Genomic DNA, 21593 nt, shown 5'->3' with positions numbered 1-21593 from the left:
GGAAGACAAAGGAAATGGATCGAAAATGCTGCAGAGAATTATTATTAGCCAAATTATTAGAGCATTTGGAACACATGGACAGTCATATACTATGAACATGATGAAAAGAGATGGCTTGGCATTTTGGTTTATGTTATTATAACAGAAAGAGAGAGCATTTGCAAATCAAAAGCTCCAGTGGGGAGGATAGGTATTTCAAGGATAAGAAAGGAATTACAGTGACTTCACACTGTAAAAACAACATAAATTCAATAAAGTTCAGATATCAAAAAACAAGATGATAATATGAGGTCAACAGGAAGATTTCTAAGAAAACAAACTGAAGTCAGCATATTATTGCAGAAATCACAAAAGTTTAGTCTATTCAGTGAATAAAATTATATTCAGTGGATGATACTAAAATGTAAAAAATATTGGCATGGAGGAAAAGCTTGAAATAATCAGAATAAATAAAAAGAATATAGAACTATTAGCTAACAGACATAGATGACAGATAACATAACAATAAGTATAATTGGTATTCTGTAATATACATAAGATATATTCAAAATAAAAAACAAGTCAAGCACAGTAGTGCATGCTTGTCATCTCAGCAGCTCAGAAGGCTGAGACAGGAGGATCCCAAGTTTGAGACCAGCCTCAGCAATTTAGACTCTGTCTCAAAATAAAAACATAAAAGTTCTGGTGATATAGCTTAGTGGTAAAGTGCCCCTGGGTTCAATCCCCAATCAAAGGAAGGAAGGAAGGAGGGAGAAAAAGAAAAGAGAAAGATAAGTTAGTTAACCACTGAGTGAGTACATTTTAATTTAACAGTCCTAGTGAGGCTGGGCTGTGCTTACATCAAGCCTCCTGTGAGGAGAAATACACTTAAGGTTCCAGTGGGGAGGATAGGTATTTCAATGATAAGAAAGGAATTACAGTGACTTCACACAAATACAAAGGGGCCTTGATACAAAAAGAGAATTTATTATTTTTGTTTCATTTTGGGTGTTTGTTTGTTTGTTTGTTTGTTTTTCAGTTCTGAGAGTCAAACCCAGGGCTTCAGGCATGCCTGCTAGCACTGTGCCACTGAGCCACATCTCTAGCCTGTGAGAATTTATTTCTTAATCTGGATAAAGTCTTGTTTAAAAGAAAGATGTAGTGATAAGAATCCAGGATAAGGAAGTAGTCATCATAATAGTCATCAAGCTGAAAGAAGAGGATCTGGAGTAACAGCAATAGGGGTAAAATGACAAAAAGAGGAAATAATTTTCACATGGATCCAGAAAAACCTTTTGGAATTAATTCTTGAAAAAGTTTTGGTATCTGATTCACACCACTGTCTAAAGGACTTGTCAGGATCTTAATTTAGGTAGTACGACAGTGTTTATCATTAGCAAATAGAATGTATCACCATACATCTTTTTCTTGTCCAAAAAAGACACAAAAGGGGCTGGGGATGTGGCTCAAGCGGTAGTGCGCTCGCCTGGGCATGTGTGCTACCCGGGTTCGATCCTCAGCACCACATACCAACAAAGATGTTGTGTCCGCCAAGAACTAAAAAATAAATATTAAAAATTTCTCTCTCTCTCTCTCTCTCTCTCTCTCTCTCTCTCTCTCTCTCTCTCTCCCTCCCTCCCTCCCCCCCTCTCTCACTCTCTCACTCTCTCACTCTCTTTAAAAAAAAAAAAAAGACACAAAAGAGTGCCTATTGGTCCTATTTGAAGTTTAATTCTGTGGTATCCAAGAAAAAGCCAAAGAATAAAAACAGAGATGAATCTTTTACTGAGCTAACTCCCATAAGTGAAAAATGAGGAATCAAAATAATTCCATTATATAGAAGATGAATCAAATTTTCTTCAGCTACAGAGTTTTCCAGTCATGTGAGCACTTTCAGTTAACAAGGTAAAACTTAATGAGTGCCTATTTGATACTTTTCCTTTTATAGCAAGTCTTCTCTTTCTTAGAGGTATTGTGGTTGGTGGAACACTAACAATATACTTTTTCGGAATTTTAGTCCTATTCTATAGAATACTTTTTCTCAGTGAGATAGATGACAAAAGTAACAGGCTGATCACTTCTGAACCTTTTAGCTAGGATAAGTGTAGTATCCATTCTTGTCAGTTTAATATCTGATATATCCTCTATTCAAGGACAAGTTATCAAATGGATTTGGAGCAGGGAGATGAAATAAGAGCTTGCTCTACCCTCTCCATATATCCCCCTGGTATTGCAGTCTTCCAGGAACAGCATATCCCTTTGGGGGGAAGATAGATAGCTAAAAGTCTTTTATATATGATTAAAATGATACCAAATATAGACAGAGTTATATTTGTTTGTTTGTTTTGTGGTGCTGGAGATGAACCAAGGGCCTTATCCATGCTATCCATGCACTGTACTGAGCTTCACCCCCAACCCTGGAGAAAGTTCTTTGAATTTCATAGGATTAAAAAATTAAACCTAGGTGGCATAATGGCACATGCCTGTTATCCCAGCCTGTCAGGAGGCTGTGGATTGTGAATTCAAAGCCAACTTCAGCAATGGCGAGGCACTAAGCAACTCAGTGAGACTCTGTCTCTAAGTAAAATACAAAATAGGGCTGGGAATGTAGTTAGTGGTTGAGTGCCCCCAAGTTCAATCCCAATACCAAAAAAAAAAAAAAAAGCAAAACCAAAAAACCATAAATAAATAAATTCTATAGGTTAGTCTCTTACTAAGAAACCAAAAAAGCCTGGTTGTGGTGGCATACACCTATAATCCCAGCAACTTGGGAGGCTAAGGCAGGTAGATTGCAAGTTCAAAGCCAGCTTCAGCAATTTAGTGAGACCCTAAACAACACAGCAAGACCCTGCCTCAAAATAAAATAGAAAAAGGGGATTTGGGATATGGCTCAGTAGTTAAGTGCCATGGGTTCAATACCCAGTACAAAAAAAAGAGAGAGACCCAAAAAACCCCGCAATTACCAATATTTATTGTTTGTATTTTACCAAATATTTGTAATAGGTAAATAATAAAATACATATATAAATAACAAAATATATATTTACCAGTGTATTATATAAAAAGCTGTCATCTAGTGCTATTCTTATGTTTTCTGCTTTTAAGATATTTAATTTTCTTTGCCTATGTCTTCCATAACTAACTCCCTTTATCTAAACAACCTTTTACCATATATATATGTCATACCTCTTTGGTTTGAAAAAGGAATAAAACTATTCCTTAGAGTTTCATTGGAGTAGGAGGTTTTTCTGTTTTAGCTTGAACAATATATTCTTCAAAAAAGCTAACAGTGTCATGAAAAACAAAAAATACAGAAGGGACTATCATACATTAAATGAGACTAGGGAGATATAATAACCAAATATAGCATGAACCTTAGTTTGATTTTGGACAGAAATAAAACATTTGAATCGTTTGGGGAAAATTTGAATAGGAACTGTATATGTTCAATGATATTACGAAATTACTGTTAATTTATTATAATGGCATTTGGTTACATAGGACAGTTCCTTATAAGATGCATTTTGGAGTTTATAGTAAAATGTCATGATATCTGTAATTTATGTTCAAATGGTTCAGAAAAAATGTTTGCATACATAAATACATTGCATGCATAATATATGTTGGATTATGAATAGAAAGAACAGAAGCTAATATGGCAATATACTAATTGGTAAATAAAACTAAAGGGCATATGGTGTCATTTTATTGTTACTTCAGCTCTTCTATAGATTTGAAAATTTTGAAAACTAGAATGTAAATAAAAACCTAGATCTTTTATATTTGCCTCCTGGTCTAGGGTGCTTTCTACTACCTCACTGTTACATCTAGTACATTAACTAGATGTTAACTGGTTCAGTTCTCAAAAACTCGTTAATGAATTGTTTGATCATATAGGGTATTTTAAAACCCACATCTTGAAACACAGCTTTTAAAATCAGCTATCTTCCTGTCTAAGGAAGTGTTCTTCCTGTGGCAAGATAGGGTAAATTATAACCAACATTAAGAACATAGATAAAGAAACAAACAAGAATGGCCTTTTAGACATGCTTATTACAATTTCTTTTTAGCAAAATAAACCTGAATAAATTTATACATTTAAGCAGGTTTGAAGTTCTTTTCTTTCTCTTGCCTTTTTTAGTGGTTATGCATTACTAAACCCACTTTCTCCCCAAACACTTGTTCAGAGCAACTTAACATCATACTCATCTTGGTTTTATTGCACTATAACATACAAACACATGTTGCTTAGAACCATAGAAAATACTTTTTAAAATTTCCTTTTTAATCTTCTGGCTTGCTGTACCACCACATTTAATTATTCAACTTTTAAATGGTGTATTGGAATGCAGTAGATGTAGGTAAAGTTACCTCTGAATAAAATATCTACTTCCTACTACACAGATAGTTTTTCTGCTTTTTTTTATTAGTTGCTCAAGACAATACAATGATTTTGACATATCATACATTTGATTCAAATAGGGTATGAATTCTCATTTTTCCACGTGTACAGATTGCAGGATCACATTGGTTATACATCATGTGTATACATACAGCAATCCTAGTGTCAGTTGTATTCTACTGCCCTCCCTATCCCCCCCTCTCTTCCCCTCCCCTAACATCACTTTTTCTATTTTTTTTTTTTTTGTGTGTGTGTGGGCCACACTTGTTGGTTTTTCAGTAAACTATATGTGATACACACTAGGCACATCTGTCTCTTCCTCTTCATTTCTTTTATTGTGGGAATAAAGTAGGTGAATGTATATGGCAAAGGCCACTAGTAGTCCAGGTAGTTGAACATAAAAATCACTGTTCTTAGTACAGTATTCCTCTATACGCACACTTGTTATATTAGAGAATATAGCTTATTTTACTATGTCAAACCATTGCCAAATAAATAAGTTAAAAAATTGGAATATTTCCCTCATTTATTTTCATATCTCTTTACAAATATTGATGCTTCCAAGTGCTTAAAGAATTATTTTCCTGGTCCCCAAATCTTTGGTTTTTCTTCATTCTTTAAAACAGTTACCTTAGTTATTGGTCATAGGGGTCATGTGTGTGGAATTTTCTCAGATCCTAAACATTTTGTTTAGTTCCTCATCATACCTTACCAAACTTTAAAATAATATTTTCTGTTTGAGAGCTAGGTTAACCAAGAAAAGGATTTGAGTTCAAAATTGAACCAACCCCTGAAGACAGGGAACTGACCAGCTGAAACTTAACATGGAAATAATGTGAAGTGAAACTGATAGCAGAATTGAAAGAAATTAAATTAAGGACTCTTGACAGTTTCCCTCTATTTATGTTTTAAAATATATTCACTCTGGAAATGTGGAGAATATATGTAAATAAGTTTATGAGTCTTGGTCATTTACCATGGTGCATTTTTGTTATATGTAAAATTAAACTAAAACATAATAAAATTAAACAGGGAAAATACTATTGGACATCCTTAGGAAATAGATTATCCTATTAGGAATTTAATAATAGTGGGATATGATTATTGTATATATTAATGGCTTGTACACAGAATTTTGAATTAGTGTTTAAAAAGGGTTGATTTTCTTATTAAGACCACTGTATTTCAAATGTAGCCTACACTATGGCTATATCAGAGCAGATTTCAAAGCATACTGATTTTCAGGACCCCCTTCCAGTTATTTAGAATTCAGTAGGTCAGGAGTCTGTTTTCTTCATCTTTATGTTTATAAAAATTCCAAAATGATACTTCTCCACAGTCATCTTTTGGTAACCATTGTAATATTTCCTAGGTTATATTGTTTATAGTATTGTATTCACTTAGCCATATCTTTAAAAATATTTATTTGGGTAAAAACTTTATTTTGGACAACACAGATGCCAGTTTATACTGGCCTAGATAATAAAGAGGACTTATTGCCTCATATAATTAAAAAGTTTAGAAGTATAATATACTTTGTGCTCCAATACGTCATTAACCATGATACTATAGACTGCTCTCTTTGTCATTTCTGCCCTCAAAAGGTTTTCCTCCTTATGTAAAATTGACTAAAAAATGAGCTTTGTTTAGCTGGGGATATAGCTCAGTTGGTAGAGTGCTTGCCTACATGCACAAGGCCCTGGGCTCAATCCCCAGCACTACCACCACCACCAAAAAAAAAAAAAAAAAAAGAGCTTTATGTCCATATACAAATTGAGTATCCCTTATCCAAAGTCACATGAAATCAAGGATTGGAATTTTCCACTTGTAACATTATGTTAGTGTTCAAAGAGTTTTAGAGTTTGGAGCATTTCAGATTAGAAAAGCTCAATGTGTATGACTAAATCTTAGTATAAATTAAGAATTTATCAAAACAATATAGCTTAAAATAGTGTCAAGTTATAATTCATCTCTGTAATCTTTTTTTAAGTTATGTTCATTTCATCCCTTTTTTAAAATATAGATTTTTTTAGTTGTAGATGGACACAGTATATTTATTTATTTATTTTATATGGTGCTGAGGATTGAACCCAGTGTCTCACACATGCTAGGCAAGCGCTCTATCATGGAGCTCTAGCCCCAGCCTTCATTTCTGTAATCTTTTGCAGTAAATTTTGTGGTTATTCCTGTCTCCCATTATATAGTGTCAATAGTATTGAAATTATCCCACCCTAACCGCAAAGGTAGGACCTGATTTGTAGGGTCTAGACAAAACATAATAATCACATCTTGTTTGCAGTTATTGATTCAGTGGTTGCTCAAATAATGTGACATTCACAAATTTTACTCAGTTATGGTGTATAGCTTCTTTTTAAAAAAAGTTTCTTGGGCTGGGTTGTAGCTCAGTGGTAGAGTGCTTGCCTTTCACATGTGAGGCTCTGGGTTTGATCCTCAGCACCACATAAAAAAATAAATAAAAATAAAGATAGTCTGTACATCTACAACTAAAAAAAATTCTTTTTAGTTGTTGATAAACCTTTATTTTTATTTATTTATACGTGGTGCTGAGAATAGAACCCAGTGCCTCACACATGCCAGGCAAGTATGCTACTGATCAATAGCCCCAGCCCCGATAGTGTATAGCTTCTTATTCTGGATGTTATTATAGGTTGAGCATCTCTAATCTGAAAATCCAAAATGCTCTAAAATATGAAAATTTTGAAAATAACTTGATGTCATGTGTGCAAATTCCACACCTGACTTTACATGACAGATTGCAGTCAAATGAGGTGTGCTGAGAATATTGTATAAAATTACTTTTAGCCTATGTGAATAGGAGTTTATAAAACATTAATCAATTTCATATCAGTCCCACTCCTGAGATATCTCACTATGCATATGCAAATATTTTTTAAAATCTGGTATCCAAAACACAAACATTTTGGAAGAGGAATACTTAATTTGTATTACTTGTCAGTAGTAATACAGAACCTTATTCAGTAGAACAAAGGATAGATTTTTAAATGAAGTGAGTCAGTAAGTAACCTTTAGAAGATGTGACTTTTTATATATGTAAATGAATTACAGTGTGGACCAGTGCTTACTTTTTATCAGATAGTGGGAAGAAATGGGAAATGAATTGTTTTAAGTAGTTTTTACTTTATAAGATATTCATCTACCATCCTGGCAATTTTATTTTTTTATAAATTTCAAAGTAAGTTACATTGTTATACTTTATCCTTAAACACTTAACATGCATATCATATCATTAACTAAGTTCTTGTTGACATTTTGTATAAGAGCCTTATAAACAAAACTGTCTAGTTTAAGGCCTTAAAAGGAATCATTATTATAGACATCATAATTGTAGTTGCCAACATCCAAAAATATATCAGAGAGTGAAATGTACATCTATGCCTTTTACAAATATTACTTTATGCTCTTTTGATGTAAAGATTCATTTATGATGAGACAAAAGGTATGCATTTAAGGTCTCCAGTGAAAGTACAGAATATCAAAATTGTTGATATTGAGTCTCTTTTTCTTTAAGTCTGTTACTTTCCAATTAGTTGTACTTAGGAAACCAGCTAACTGGCAATCTGTTGTTATCAGCTAGACCAAAAGAAAACCTCAAGAAAATGCAGGTTTCTGGTAAATTTATTAGTATAGCTGACATTTTCCCACCTGCTTATCAGAACAAACATGTGGACACTGTTTGAAAATAGAAAGCTATAAAACTACTTTGAAAAATCTAAATCATTAGATAATTAACTGTCTCAGGCTGCATGCAGTGGTGCATGCCTGTAATCAGCTTGGGAGGCTGAGATAGGAGGATTGCAAGTTCAAAGCCAGCGTCAGCAGTGGCAGAGGCACTTAGCAACTCAGTGAGACCCTCTCTCTAAGTAAAATACAAAATAGGGCTGGGGGTGTGACTCAGTGGTTGAGTGCAATCTCTGGTACCAAAGAAGAAAAAAAAACAAGAAAAAGAAAAGCAAGATAATTAACTGTTTCAGAAATGAAATAAAATTGATACCCACTTAGAATATAGTAATTTTTTGTATGCTTTTGGTATTGTAAATATATATTCCAGTTGAATACTTACAGAATATCCTAAAGACTTTGAAGTAACATCTTAAGTAACAGCCTGTTAGAACAACATAAAAATCACAGACTTTTAGATAAATAGTAATTTGAACATTTTAATTTATTAAATAGCATTTAAGATAATTCTCACTTTTTACGTCTGTTTTGAATTTTTCTTACTGCTGGGTCACTGCTAGAACCTGGAACTGCCTAATCAGCTTTCCTATTTCCTCAGTTTACCAGTTTTGCACTCAATTGTTATTCATTTTGTATGTGTATCTTTACAGAAGCAGTAGTTTAATGGAAATCATAGTCTGGCTTCTTGCATGTAAAATTTTGCATAAGAAACCCAGCATTATGTTTTATAAAGTTATACTTCAATCTAAAAGGACAACTGTATACAATTGAACTTAATTGAGTGATAAAATGTTTTCTCTTTGAAACTTTGACTTTTTCCTTAATGAATAAAAGACACCTAGGGCTGGAGTTGTGGCTCAGTGGTAGAGCGCTTGCCTGGCATGTGTGAGGTCCTGGGTTCGATCTTCAGCATCATACATAAATAAATAAAACGAAAGGTCCATTGACAACTAAAAAAAATTTTTTTAAAAGACATTCAAGGAACTTTTTTTTTAAGTCATAAAATCTAACAGGGCTTCTTTGTTTCTTCACAAGCATCTTTTCAGTGTCTTTTGAAAAAAACTTTTTTAATTGTTAATGGACATTTATTTTATTCGTTTATTTATGTGTGGTGCTAAGAATCAAACCCAATGCCTCACACATGCCAGGAAAGTGCTCTACCACTGAGCTACACCCCCAACCTCAATGTGTCTTTATTTTTTTTTTCAAGTTAAAAACACTCCATCTTTTTTATTGTTAATTTTCTTAGCTGTCTTTTTTTTCATTAAATACTATCTTTTCTCCAAGAAATAAAGTATTATAATAAAGCTTGTAGCTAAACCCTACTAATAATCATCTTTAGAAGGAAATAGATCTTTAAGGATACTTTGTTGCTTTTTAGAAAACAGATTTAAATGATTCCTAAATTTCTTCAAAACTTTTTTTCAATTGCAATTTTGCCATGAATTACTGTTACTGTCAATCTACAGCCTTTCAAACTTAAAGTCTTTCTGCATTCTTCAACTTCTTCCTTAAAATGTTAGAGCTTACCTCGGGCTTTGTAGGTTTTTGTTTTATTTTTACTTTTTTACTTTTTTATACTGGGGGTTGGACCCAAGGGTACTATATTATGGAGCTTCATCACCAGTTCTTTTATTTTTTTTTTATACATAATCTCACTAAATTGCTGAGGCTGACCTCAAACTTGTGATCCTTCTGCCTCAGCCTTTCGAGTCTTTGGGATTATAGGCATGCACCACTATGCCCAGCTTACCTTGGGCTTTGTCATTTTATTTGCTCTGATAATTTTATCATCTTTCATTTAAATCATTTAAGGGAATGAATATGATATGATGCCAAATTAGATGACAACAACAACAAACACCAAAATGACAGCTGAACACAATATGCAAATAAGTAACCCTCATTAGTCCTTTTTGTAAGTTCCATTTACATAGCCTGCTCTGCCATTTCTCATGTTACATGTGGGATTTGGAGAATATATTCTATAAGAATAATGGTTTCATTTATTTTACATCAGTGAGCATTCTCTCCCCTTTTATTTTTTTCTCCTTACTGAATTCTTCCTTCCTGCTTCACTCATTTATTCCTCTCCACTTGGCACCTTCTCCTCCACATTGAGGATATATAGGATTGAGAATGAGTAAGTCTAATGCCAATAAAAATCTTAGGATGATACAGTTATGAAACAGATTTTTAATGTTTATTAGTCTTCTATTGTTCTGTTGTTATTGTTCTATGCCTTTGAAATATTTTATTTTAAAAGTGGGATGTTTAAAAATAAGATGCAGACATAAGTATATGCAAGTGGTATTAGCTATAAATCGATAATTATGGTCATTAACTTAAGGCCATAAATGCCTATGATTGTATTTCTTCCCTAATTCCTTATAGATTATAATTCACATTTAAATCAGCAGAGGCTAAAATAAATGACATAAACTTCTATAACAAATCCAAGAAAGCTAATTTGCTTCTACTGTTGCTTAAATCTCTCTGTACTCCCATCTACTTCATTCTCATATTTGGAATACTATAAATTAAGGTAAAAATATATCAACTGCCTGTGTCTCCTAGGCAACTAATTTGCTCACTTTTTCATTTACGTTTTCTCACCTATGAAGCAGGAATAATAATAGTATCTATCACACAGAATTCTTATGATCATTATCCCCAAAGGGCATAGAACAATTCTAGGTACATAAGTGTCTCTATCCACCAGAGCTCCACAAGAGAATTAGGCCCTATAGAGAAAAATGATTTGAATTAGTTCTTGTACTAGGAGTACCTAGTAAGTACCAGTTCAGATGCATAGGAATTATTAAATCATTTACTTTTAATAATGCTATAGGCATCGGGGCTTAATTCCTTTGAGGAACCTCAAGTGAAAAGGCCTCATAGGTGCTCAGAATATTTTAGCTATTATTATTTTGGTTGCAAATGACAGAAATCCATATTCAAACTGGTTTACTTAGTTGTTTCCTAAGTGAAAAAACAAGGAAGGCTTCAGAGATGGCTTTTTAGAATTCTGACTATCTCTACCATTCTGTTGGTTTTGGCCATTGGGTCAAACTAAAATTTCTAACTAAATTTTCAAAAGAAAAAAATTACTTTTTTTCTTAATTATAGACTTATGGCTAAAAATTATGTTTTTAGAACATATTTAAGAAATTAGCATTTTTGAAATATAGTAGTTTTTAAATAAGAGTTCATTCTTAGATAATTGTATCTGGTAGTTATGTGTTTAAACATATAAGAAAAATATTAAAGTCCTGGAAAAGCTATATTTATGCTTTTTTTATCTACACTAATATTAGTTATATTGACCCAATTTATTAAAGTTTTTAAGATAAGCTGCCAAAACAAAAAGAACAAAATCATAAAACAAAAGGTGGGGTGTATAGAAGTAACTTGAAGAAAGGATTTTGAAGTACAGACCAAGGGTAGTTAAGGATACAATCAAGGTGTCAAGGACAGTTAATTCAAAAGAGCAGACTTATAGGAGTGGTGCCTTGACTTCACAGGGTAGCTATCCATTCTGTGGCTGGAGCAGTTCCAGTTATTTCTTCTTCCAAGGATGTTAGGGGAAATAAAAAAGTGGATGTGGACTTGGAGAGGTCTAAACCAGATTTCCAAGGTCCCCTCTTACTGTGCTTTTGAAAAAATAGCAAGAGGAATCTCCACTTTGGAAAATGCTCTTCCATTGTAACCCATTGTTCTCAAGGCAGTTATACAGGCCCTAAGACACATTTGAAACCTACTTATAAAAAATGTAAATACTCAGTACTAAGATTACTTTTATAGAGATTTCAAAGCTGTCTAAAATTATAGTGTACATCTTTTTGTTCTATGTGCACCAATATTGATGATCTTCAGGTTGTATTGTTGGGAGAGATCAGCAAAGTGTAGAACAGCATGTTTAATGTCTGTTGTATGGGTAAAAATAAGTGAGTATGTGTTCATGTGTCTTATACATTATATATGTACAAACTATCATGGGTAGACTACACTAAAAAGCTAATAACAATGGTTATCTCCATGGAAGGAAACTGATTAATTATTGGTAACTGTTAAAAGTAAGCCCATACTTTTCGGTATTGGATATTTAGCAGATATCTCTGATCAGAGCTTCAGAACATTCTAAGCATCCACACATGGCTTCCTAATTATAAATAATCTGAAGATATCAAACATAATTATGAAATTATGACTTTTTTAAGTACCAGGGTTTGAATCCAGGGGACTTTACCACTGAGCTACATCCCCAGTCTTTTTTATTTTTAGTTTGAAGAGAGGGTCTTGCTATGTTGCTGAGACCGGCCTCAATCTTGGAAACTTTCTGCCTCAACCTCCCTGAATTGCTGGTGGTTTTACTCTTTTAAGCCTATTAGCTGAAAAGTTCACATTTGTTTTCAGGTAGTATAGGGAAAAGGTAGGCTGCATGTGGTGGCACACACCGTAATCCCAGCAGCTTGGGAGGCTGAAAGAGGAGCATCAAGGCCCACATCAGCAACTTAGCAAGGCTCTACACAACTTAGTGAGATCCACTCTCAAAAATAAAAAGGATTGGAGATGTGGCTCAGTGGTTAAGTACACACCCCCTGGGTTCAATCCCTGGCACCCCCCCAAAAAAAAAAATAATACACACACACGTACGTATACTTATGCTGCTCTATATCTTGAAATATTTGAGTACATGCTATGAAAATTGTCTTTTGTTTTTGCTTTATTGTATTATCACAAAACAGAAAGAAGAAGGAAAGCTTCAAGGACAGCTTAACAAGTCTGATTCTAACCAGTATATTAGGGAACTGAAAGATCAGATAGCAGAGCTGAATCATGAGGTAAGTGATAAATTTTGATCTTCACATATTTCTTTCTTCCTTCCTCTGTATTGTAACAACACTGTATTACTGGTTGTAAGACTGAGACTTTTATGTTAAATTCTATCTGAATTCTTGATTATAATTAATAATAATATTTTAGAAGATTATCTTTTTGCAAGTATTCTTCTGTTCTAATATTGTAGATTTGTTTTCCTTCAACTTCTGATTATGACCTAAAATGATCAATTAATATTTTCATGAAAAATATTTTTGTTGTTGTTGTCTGAAATTCCTTGATAGTTTTCTTAGGTTTCAAATTTGCCTCAGTTAAACGAAAGTTTTCCTTACAGATATAGAACAGGTTCGTGAAACTTAACTGTTGTGGGGAGAGGGAAGTCTTTTTACTCTTGCCTGCCTTTCTCCCTTATGGTGGTATTACTGAGATTGCAAAAAAGGATACTTGCCTAACATCAGTTAACAGATTTCTTAGTATTTGAATGCTTTTTAAACTGGCACTACCTAGAATCTGTGAAATCCAACCCATGAAATTTTCCTAATTTTACTAGATATTATACTAGTTTATATTACTCAAACTAATGTGTTTTGACACGAGAGATACTCTGTGAATGTGGCTCTTAAGTTGACTTCCTTATTCTTTATTATTTTCTAATGACAAATATCTGGCAACACAAATAAAGAAGTATATTTCTTATTTTGATTTTTTTTTATAAAATAGTGTTTAGTTACAGTGTTGAGATTTGAAAGAGTAGCATAAACTTGATTTGTTAAGAAAATAAAAGAAGATGAAAGAAACTCATTTTGGCTGCTAAATGATTTTAAACTTCAAAGGAAAAAGTTTAGAAATTACCCTTTCCTGATATTACACACTTCAGTTGAAGTCTGAGTGTTTTTAGGTAATACCTCCTGGAGGTAGTCAATCTAAGAGTAAATTCCAAGTGAAAAAGAACCAAACCGTAGGCAAAAAGATAAATATTAGATGTAGTTCAATTCAATTTACCTTGAAATACTAAGGATCATTCCTGTAAATATTAATTTTTAGCCATGATAACATTTGAAGGATTCAGTATTCTATGTAATCTTTACCTTATTGTGTGCATTTTTTATAATCTTTTTATCTATAGCATGTATGAAGAAAACAGTTACCAAAAAAAAGCATATTCTAGAAATCCTTATTCTTTTGAAAACCCTACAAATTATTCCTTGTGTTTGAAAGGTATTCTCAAAGAAAATTGTGATTAAAATAAACAATCTCCCATTTAAATTTTTGAGGTCTAGTGATAAGGAATCATTAATGTTGCTGAACTTTTAGAAAAAATTACATCAAGATTGGCTGATTGATGTAATTAAAAATTACATCAAGATTAGTTTTATTCTAAAACTAGGCTAAAAAATGTCAGTCAACAAACTTTAATTTTGCTTATTATATGACCTGACTAAAAATAATGGTATTTTTTTTTAATGTAGCACTTGTGAAAGCAGTTTCTTTTCTTATACAAACATGAAAACTAAACACGATAGAATTTTCTTCTGTTAAAGAGTCAGATGGTGCTGGGCTCCAGTGGTGCACACTTGTAATTCCAGCAACTGCAGAGGCTGAGGAAAAAGGATTGCAAATTTGAGACCAGCCTTGGTAACTAAATAAGACTCTTGGCAGTTTAGCAAGATCCTATCTCAAAATTTAAAAAAAAAAAAAAAAAAGAAAGAAAGAAAGAAAGAAAGGAAAAGAAAAGAAAAGAAAAGAAAGAAAAGAAAGAAAAGAAAAGAAAGAAAAGAAAAAGGAACTGGGGATATAGCTCAGTGGTAAAGCACTTCTGGGTTCAAGCCCCAATACCAAAAAAAAAAAGAGGAGGAGGAGGAGGAGAACTAAATCGTGCAAATTAAAGAGAACAATTTGTGATAAGATACTAATAACTTCATGGTTCAGAATAGCCAAAGTCCTGGGCTTAAGCAGGCCCTAGTCAGAAGTCATGGGAGAGAGATGCGAATAGTACAGTACCGCTAGGGACCACACATATAAGAGTTCAGAGGTAAGCATGAGAACAAAGTTGGGAGTTTAGAGTGGGTGAGATTCAACTAAAGGATAAATTGACTAAGTTGGACTAAGGCATAGGAAGGAAGAGTAAACTAAGCAGAACCAGATTGTGGTGATTCTTTAAAACTAGAAAAGGTAATATGAAACCATTGTGGGTATTCACTTGGAAGTTCTTTTTCATTATATTTTCTGAGCATATTTTATTTTTCACCTGTTTAAAAGTTTTATCACTGAAGACATAAATGACAACAAGTGAAAAATATAAACCAAGTATTGATTGTGTAGGCTTTCTATAAAAATTACTATTGTAATTGCTATTTTATTGTTGGATCAGCTCTTTTGAAGTGGTTAAATACAGGGCTGGTGATGTAGCTCAGTGTTAGAGCACTTGCCTAGCATTTGCAAGATTCTGGTTTGATCCCTAGTCCCAAAAGAAAAGTGATTAAATACAGTACCTCTTTTTTATTCCACTATTTTTATTGTTTGATAGAGCACTTCACAGTTTAAAAAATGATAACCAAAGTCAGTCTAATTTCTTCAATTTAACATTTGTATATTAGAATTTGCCCTAATCATTGGCTTTCAATATGAAAATTTACTGCAAAATATCAATAATTGTATTTTGAGAATTTGACTGTTAATAGTCACTTTGTTCACTGATTTTTTTAAATTTCTCTAAATATTGAAGAAAATGTTGAGAAAAACTTTACACTTTCATCTTCCTGAAGACAATATGACCCTTTAGCATAGTAAGCTGGATGAAATAATGAAGTAGGTTATTTTTATGAGTAGCTGAATACATTGTTATTCTATAAAATAATTATTATTTATAGACTACCTGCTATGAGCATAATATTGTGTCAGACACTTTGTAGTTATTATTCCTAACCCTCTTAATAATCCCATCTGAAAGTAGTCCTCATTTGCATGAGTGTGGAAACTGAAACTCAAAATCATTATCTTGCTAGGCATTATATGAGCAAGAAATGGTAGAATCAGGATTTAATTTAATTTGGCTTGTTCTTTTTTAAAAAATATTTTTATTAGTTGTTGGTGAACCTTTATTCAGTTAATTTATTTATTTGTATGTGGTGATGAGAATCACATCCAGTGCTTCACCCATGCTAGGCAAGCGCTCTATCATTGATCCACAATCCCAGTCCTGGCTTGTTCTTTTCTATACTGCTTACGGAGACATTAGATTAAAAAACTTGTCATCAGTTTCTAAAATCTGAAGAAAGTATTTACTAACAGTATTTTAACTGTGTTGTTCCCCCCCCTTACAAATGAATTTTTCATATATTCAAAATGAGTGCTGCAGTTGACCTAGCCACAAGAACTGTCTCTCTCTGTTGGCATTGCAAAGGGAGGTTTATGTGTACTTCCTGCAACTTACTGTGATCCATTCTAGTGCCTTCTCTCACTCCCAACCCCTTGTAATCTCATATTACCTGATTAGTTTTGCTTCTTATTTTTTTTACGTATTTTTTTACTTATTTTCCATAGGAATTTTTAAAGTTAGAGCCTTTTACACATTGCCTTGCCTTCAGAGAAGCCATTATGTGGAAACCCTTGTTTGCATAGACCTAACAAGAGCTGGGGTTAAATCTTACTGAACTTCTTACCCCTTGTCCTCATAGACAAGAACCTGGCTATCAAAGTGCTTTTTCCTATCCCATCCTCCTACCTATCATCAGAGTACCTGCTATGCACTAGACATTGAGTTTATAACTGAAAATAAAGATTGAAATACAGTTTACACTCTTAAAGGTCTCATAGTCTGCAGTGGAAATAGGCATACAAATAAATTGCCACGCATTATGAGAAGAATTGCAGTGTAGTGACTAACATTTATTGTTCTGTGCCAGATTTTGTACTGTTATACTTGCTATTGTTTATTTAAGTCCTCACAGTAGTCCTATGAAGAAGGTAACATCATTGTCATTCATGTTTTACATGTGATAAAACATGGATCTGGGGAATAAAGTAACTCCCCACAGTCATGCACTAGTCAGTAAAGAGGTGGGATTTTTTTTAGTTCAGGTTACATATAACTTATACATATACTTAAGTCCACACACTCCAAGCCCAATCACCATATGCTATGTAGCCTCCTTAGAAATATAATGGGATAAGATGGTAACAACATCTGGGACGGTTTTTGAAAAATTAAATTTGTCAGGCAAATTGATCATCTTGAAGGTTTAAATCAGAAACGTGAAACAAAATTACAAGTTCTGGGAAGTAATAACCACCTCCTTTTGCAACACAGGAGTATCTTCTTAACAGTTGCTGACCACCAAAAACAAATGATATATTTTGTAAATGCCAGGAAAAGGAGATAGAAGAAGGTTGAAAATATTCTGGTTTAGAAGACAAAGGAAATGTACTCAGGACTCATTTAGATACAGACATCTAGGAAATCAATCTTATGATTCAAACCCAGTGCCTCATATAAGGTAGGCAAGTGATCTACCACTGAACTACAACTCCAGCTCTATTTGTTCTTTTTTCTATATACATGACGGTAGAATGTATTTAGACATATTGTACATACATGGAATATTCTAATTAGGATCCCATTCTTGTGTTGTACACAATGTGGAGTTAAACTGATTGTATATTCGTATACAAAGACAGGAAAGTTATGTTCCATTCATTCTACTGTCTTTCCTATTCCCATCACTTCCTTCCCTTCATTCCCCTTTATCTAATCCAGTATACGTCTCATCTTCCCCTCCCTACCCTCCCTTGTTGTGGGTTAGCATCCACATATCAGAGAGAACATTCAGCCTTTAGTTTGGGGGGACTGGCTTATTTCACTTAGCATGACATTTTCTAGTTCCATTCATTTACCCACAAAGGCCATAATTTCATTCTTTTTAACCACAGTTTTTTTAATCCATTTGTCTGTTGTAAGGTACCTGGGTGGTTCCACAGCTTAGCTATTATGGATTGAGCTGCTGTAAACATTGATGTGGCTGTGTCCCTGTAGTATGCTGATTTTAAGTCCTTTGGATATAGACTGAGGAGTAGAATAGCTGGGTCAAATGGTGGTTTCATTCCAGGTTTTCTAAGGAATCCCCCTACTGGTTTCCAGATTGGTTGCACCAATTTGCAGTCCCACCAGCAATGTATAAGTGAACCTTTTCCCCCCACATCCTTGTCAACATTTATTGTTACTTGTATTCTTGATAATTATCATTCTGACTGGGTAAAATGGAATCTCAGTGTAGTTTTAATTTACATTGCTCTAATTGCTATAGATACTGAATGTTTTCTCATATTTGTTGACTGACCACATTTCTTCTTCTGTGAAGTGTCTGTTCAGTTCCTTTGACCATTTATTGATTGAGTTATTTGGTTTTGGGTGTTAAGCTTTTTAGTTCTTCATATTTCTAGGAAACTAATGCTCTGTCTGAGCAAATGGTAAAGCTTTTCTCCCATTCTGTAGACTCTCTCTTCATATTCTTGATTGTTTCCTTGGCTGTTAAGAAGCTTTTTAGTAACATCCCATTTACTGATTCTTGATTTTACTTCTTGCACTTTAGGAGTCTTACTGAGGAAGCTGGTTCCTAAGCTGACTTGGTGGAGAGTTGGGCCTACCTTTTCTTCTAGTAGGTGTAGGGGGTTAGTGTCATTTTGAATGATATTAGAAAAGTTAGATGAGTTCTGTTTTGCTTATGTTAAGGTTGAGATTCTCTGAAACATTTAAATGAAAATATCAGGCTGTGGATATGGCTTTCCAAAAAAATTATGTGAATTTATAATGTCACTGCAATGTATATGCTTCCTTATACTGTTGATATGCTAGTTATTCTTCTTTAAAAAATTAAGATTACTAATTAAGATTAAACAACTTTTGCGGTTATCTCAAAAGATGTAGTAGTCATCGTTGTTGTCGTCATCATCTTTGGAGTAGGAAAGGCATTTTTATAAAGGGATTTCAGGACCAAGTTCTGAGGCACTCCTAACCTAAAGAGAACAAGCAAAGGAGACCAAAATTATCACTGAGGTTGGAGGAAAACCAAAGAAAGTGGAGGTAAAGGAATCACAGGAGGAAATTTTTTTAAGAAAAAACATTTCTGGGGCTGGGATTTGGGCTCATTGGTAGAGTGCTTGCCTCGTACATGCGAGACGCTGGGTTTCATCCTCAGCACCACATAAAAATAAATAAGTGAAATAAAGGTATTGTGTCCAACTACAACTAAAAATAAATATTTTTTAAAAAAGAAGAAAGCATTTCTGCAGTTATTGTAATTATATTTTAAATGTCCCTGATCCTTCTGAAGAATAAACTTTATTTCTGGCTTTGGGTCATAGCAAGATGGCAGACAAAAAGAAGAAGGAAAAAGGAGAGCATCTTGGACCTTTCCAGATGTATCAACCAGACATCTGGGTGACATTTCAGGGTGGCCTGGAAGCCAGTGGAATCCTGAAAAGGTTTGACTTGCTCCTCCTCCTTGTGCTTAAAGGAACCATTGAGTACACAGGAGATGTCAACAACTAGTACAGACTCACAGAGGGAGGATACATGCCATCTGGTGGTTAAGGTGGATGGCTCTGCTGCTTATCTACCTGCAAGATGGCATGGAGACCATCCCTACTCCTTCCAGCAGCAGGAACAGGGAGCTTCTAGGTGCAGGGCAGGGTCCTAGATTCACAGATATCTCTCCAGAATCAGATGACACCATCAACATCTAGAACAGAAAGTCCTTTTTTTAAAAAAATTTTTTTAAGTTGACATGGACAAATGCCTTTTTTTGTTTTATTTTATTTTTATGTGGTTCTGAGGATCAAACCCAGTGCCTCACATGTGCTAGGCAGGTGCTCTACCACTGAACCACAAGCCCAGACCCAGAAAGTCCTTTTTGTATAGGCTGAATTTTTGTTTTCTAAATAAGAAACCTGAAAACCATTTATCAGAGATTGATTGATGTAAGAATTTGAGAGAAGGAATGATCTAATTTCTCATTGACTACTATAGAATGCTATAAGCAACATACAACCTAGGTAGATAAAAACAACTTTCTTTATAGGAATGGTCATTTCATTGGTTTTCAGTACCCAGAAGGTCTTCAACCACCTTGTCTCCTTTGTTGAGGAAACCGTTTTTTAAGTTTAATCATCATATGTCTCAGGAATCTTGTTTGATTATTTCTGCCAGCTAAGTAGGCAATTAGGAACTTGAGTAAATAAAGAAAATCCAAACAAAGCCTTAACTGAAATTTGTCTCAGAAAATGTTTACATAAACACTCAAATTTTTAAAATTCTGGTAGCTCCATTTGATTACACCTAATCTATAGGTTTAATTAAATATCTACAAAAAGTACTTTTAATGTCATAAATACTCATACTTTTTATAATGTTTATATTAATATCATTATTAAAATGGTATTTTGAAATAAGGGACTTTAAGATAATCAAAAGACATGTACAGATGGGCGTGGTGGCGCATGCCTATAATCCCAGCAGCTTGAGAGGCTGAGGCAAGAAGATCCCAAGTTCAAAGCTAGCCTCAGCAAAAGAAGGCACTAAGCAACTCAGTGAGACCCTGTCTCTAAATAAAATACAAAATAGGGCTGCGGATGTGGCTCAGTGGTCAAGTGCCCCTGAGTTTAATTCCTCGGTAACCTGCCACCCCCACAAAAAAAAGACAGTGTACCCTTTATCCTTGTATTTATTTGTCAATTTAAAAGTAATTAATAGGGCTGGGGATGTGGCTCAAGCGGTAGCGCGCTGGCCTGGCATGCGTGTGGCCCGGGTTCCATCCTCAGCACCACATACCAACAAAGATGTTGTGTCCGCCGAGAACTAAAAAATAAATATTAAAAAATTCTCTCTCTCTCTCCCCTCTCTCTCTCCCCTCTCTCACTCTCTCTTTAAATAAATAAATAAATAAATAAATAAAAATAAAAGTAATTAATAAAATCGTTGGAACTTGAAAAGATTTTTTTTAATGTTTTTAAAAGACTCAGTAAACACTAATCTTCATCTAGGAATTAAAACTAAAATATTAAAAATAGAAAAGAACATGATCATTTGATTCTGTGGTCAATGATAGCTTATTTTTTTCTTTATTTTATACTGAATAATGCTATTGATTTATTTTTACTTTTTTAACTGTGTGCCTACTCTATCTTGCCTGTTTCTATCAGTCTTCATTTTCTTTGTATATTGCAAAACTCCAGGTATGATGTTTAGATTACAGAGTGATCCCAAGAATAGAATTAACATTCTTACCCACAAACTGCATTGACTGCAGCAGTGTAATTCAGAGGCAGAAAAAAAATTTTGAAAATAGTGGTGTTTATTTGTACTAATGACTACTGATTGTTGAAGTTTTAATTTTTAAAATTTTAATGTTTAACAAAAATGTCAACACAGGCTTAGACAGTCACATATGTTTTTGCAATAGAAAGTGTCAGTTTTCCTAGAATAGCCACTTCTTTTTTTTAATATTTATTTTTTAGTTGTAGTTGGACACAATACCTTTATTTTATTTATTTATTTTTATGTGGTGCTGAGGATTGAACCCAGGGCCTTGCACCTGCTAGGCAAACTCTCTACTGCTGAGCCACAACCTCAGCCCCGAATGGCCACTTCTTAATA

The 21593-nt window shown here is 33.8% G+C and overlaps 1 protein-coding gene and 1 non-coding gene across 14 annotated transcripts in view; both read left to right on the top strand.

Annotated features, from left to right (window-relative positions):
* The window catches only part of Evi5 (ecotropic viral integration site 5), a 232237-nt gene that overhangs the window by 161364 nt on the left and 49280 nt on the right, over nt 1–21593 (top strand). For 12 of the 13 annotated variants that reach the window (XM_040289000.2, XM_078026735.1, XM_078026736.1 and 9 more), the window contains one exon: nt 12850–12945. In XM_040289000.2, the coding sequence (XP_040144934.2) occupies nt 12850–12945 (96 nt within the window). Of the gene's footprint in view, nt 1–1673; nt 1885–12849; nt 12946–21593 lie in introns of all 13 variants that reach the window. The other variant, XR_013427909.1, reaches the window with a different exon arrangement.
* On the top strand, nt 2053–2239 carry LOC120891108 (U2 spliceosomal RNA). Its single transcript, XR_005735530.1, has one exon. It is a non-coding gene; the product is annotated as a U2 spliceosomal RNA (small nuclear RNA).

This window comes from Ictidomys tridecemlineatus, chromosome 11 (assembly GCF_052094955.1).
Source record: "Ictidomys tridecemlineatus isolate mIctTri1 chromosome 11, mIctTri1.hap1, whole genome shotgun sequence".
Lineage (NCBI taxonomy): Eukaryota > Metazoa > Chordata > Mammalia > Rodentia > Sciuridae > Ictidomys > Ictidomys tridecemlineatus.
The sequence above is the reverse complement of the archived record's forward strand: the minus strand, read 5'-3'. Positions and strand labels throughout refer to the sequence as shown.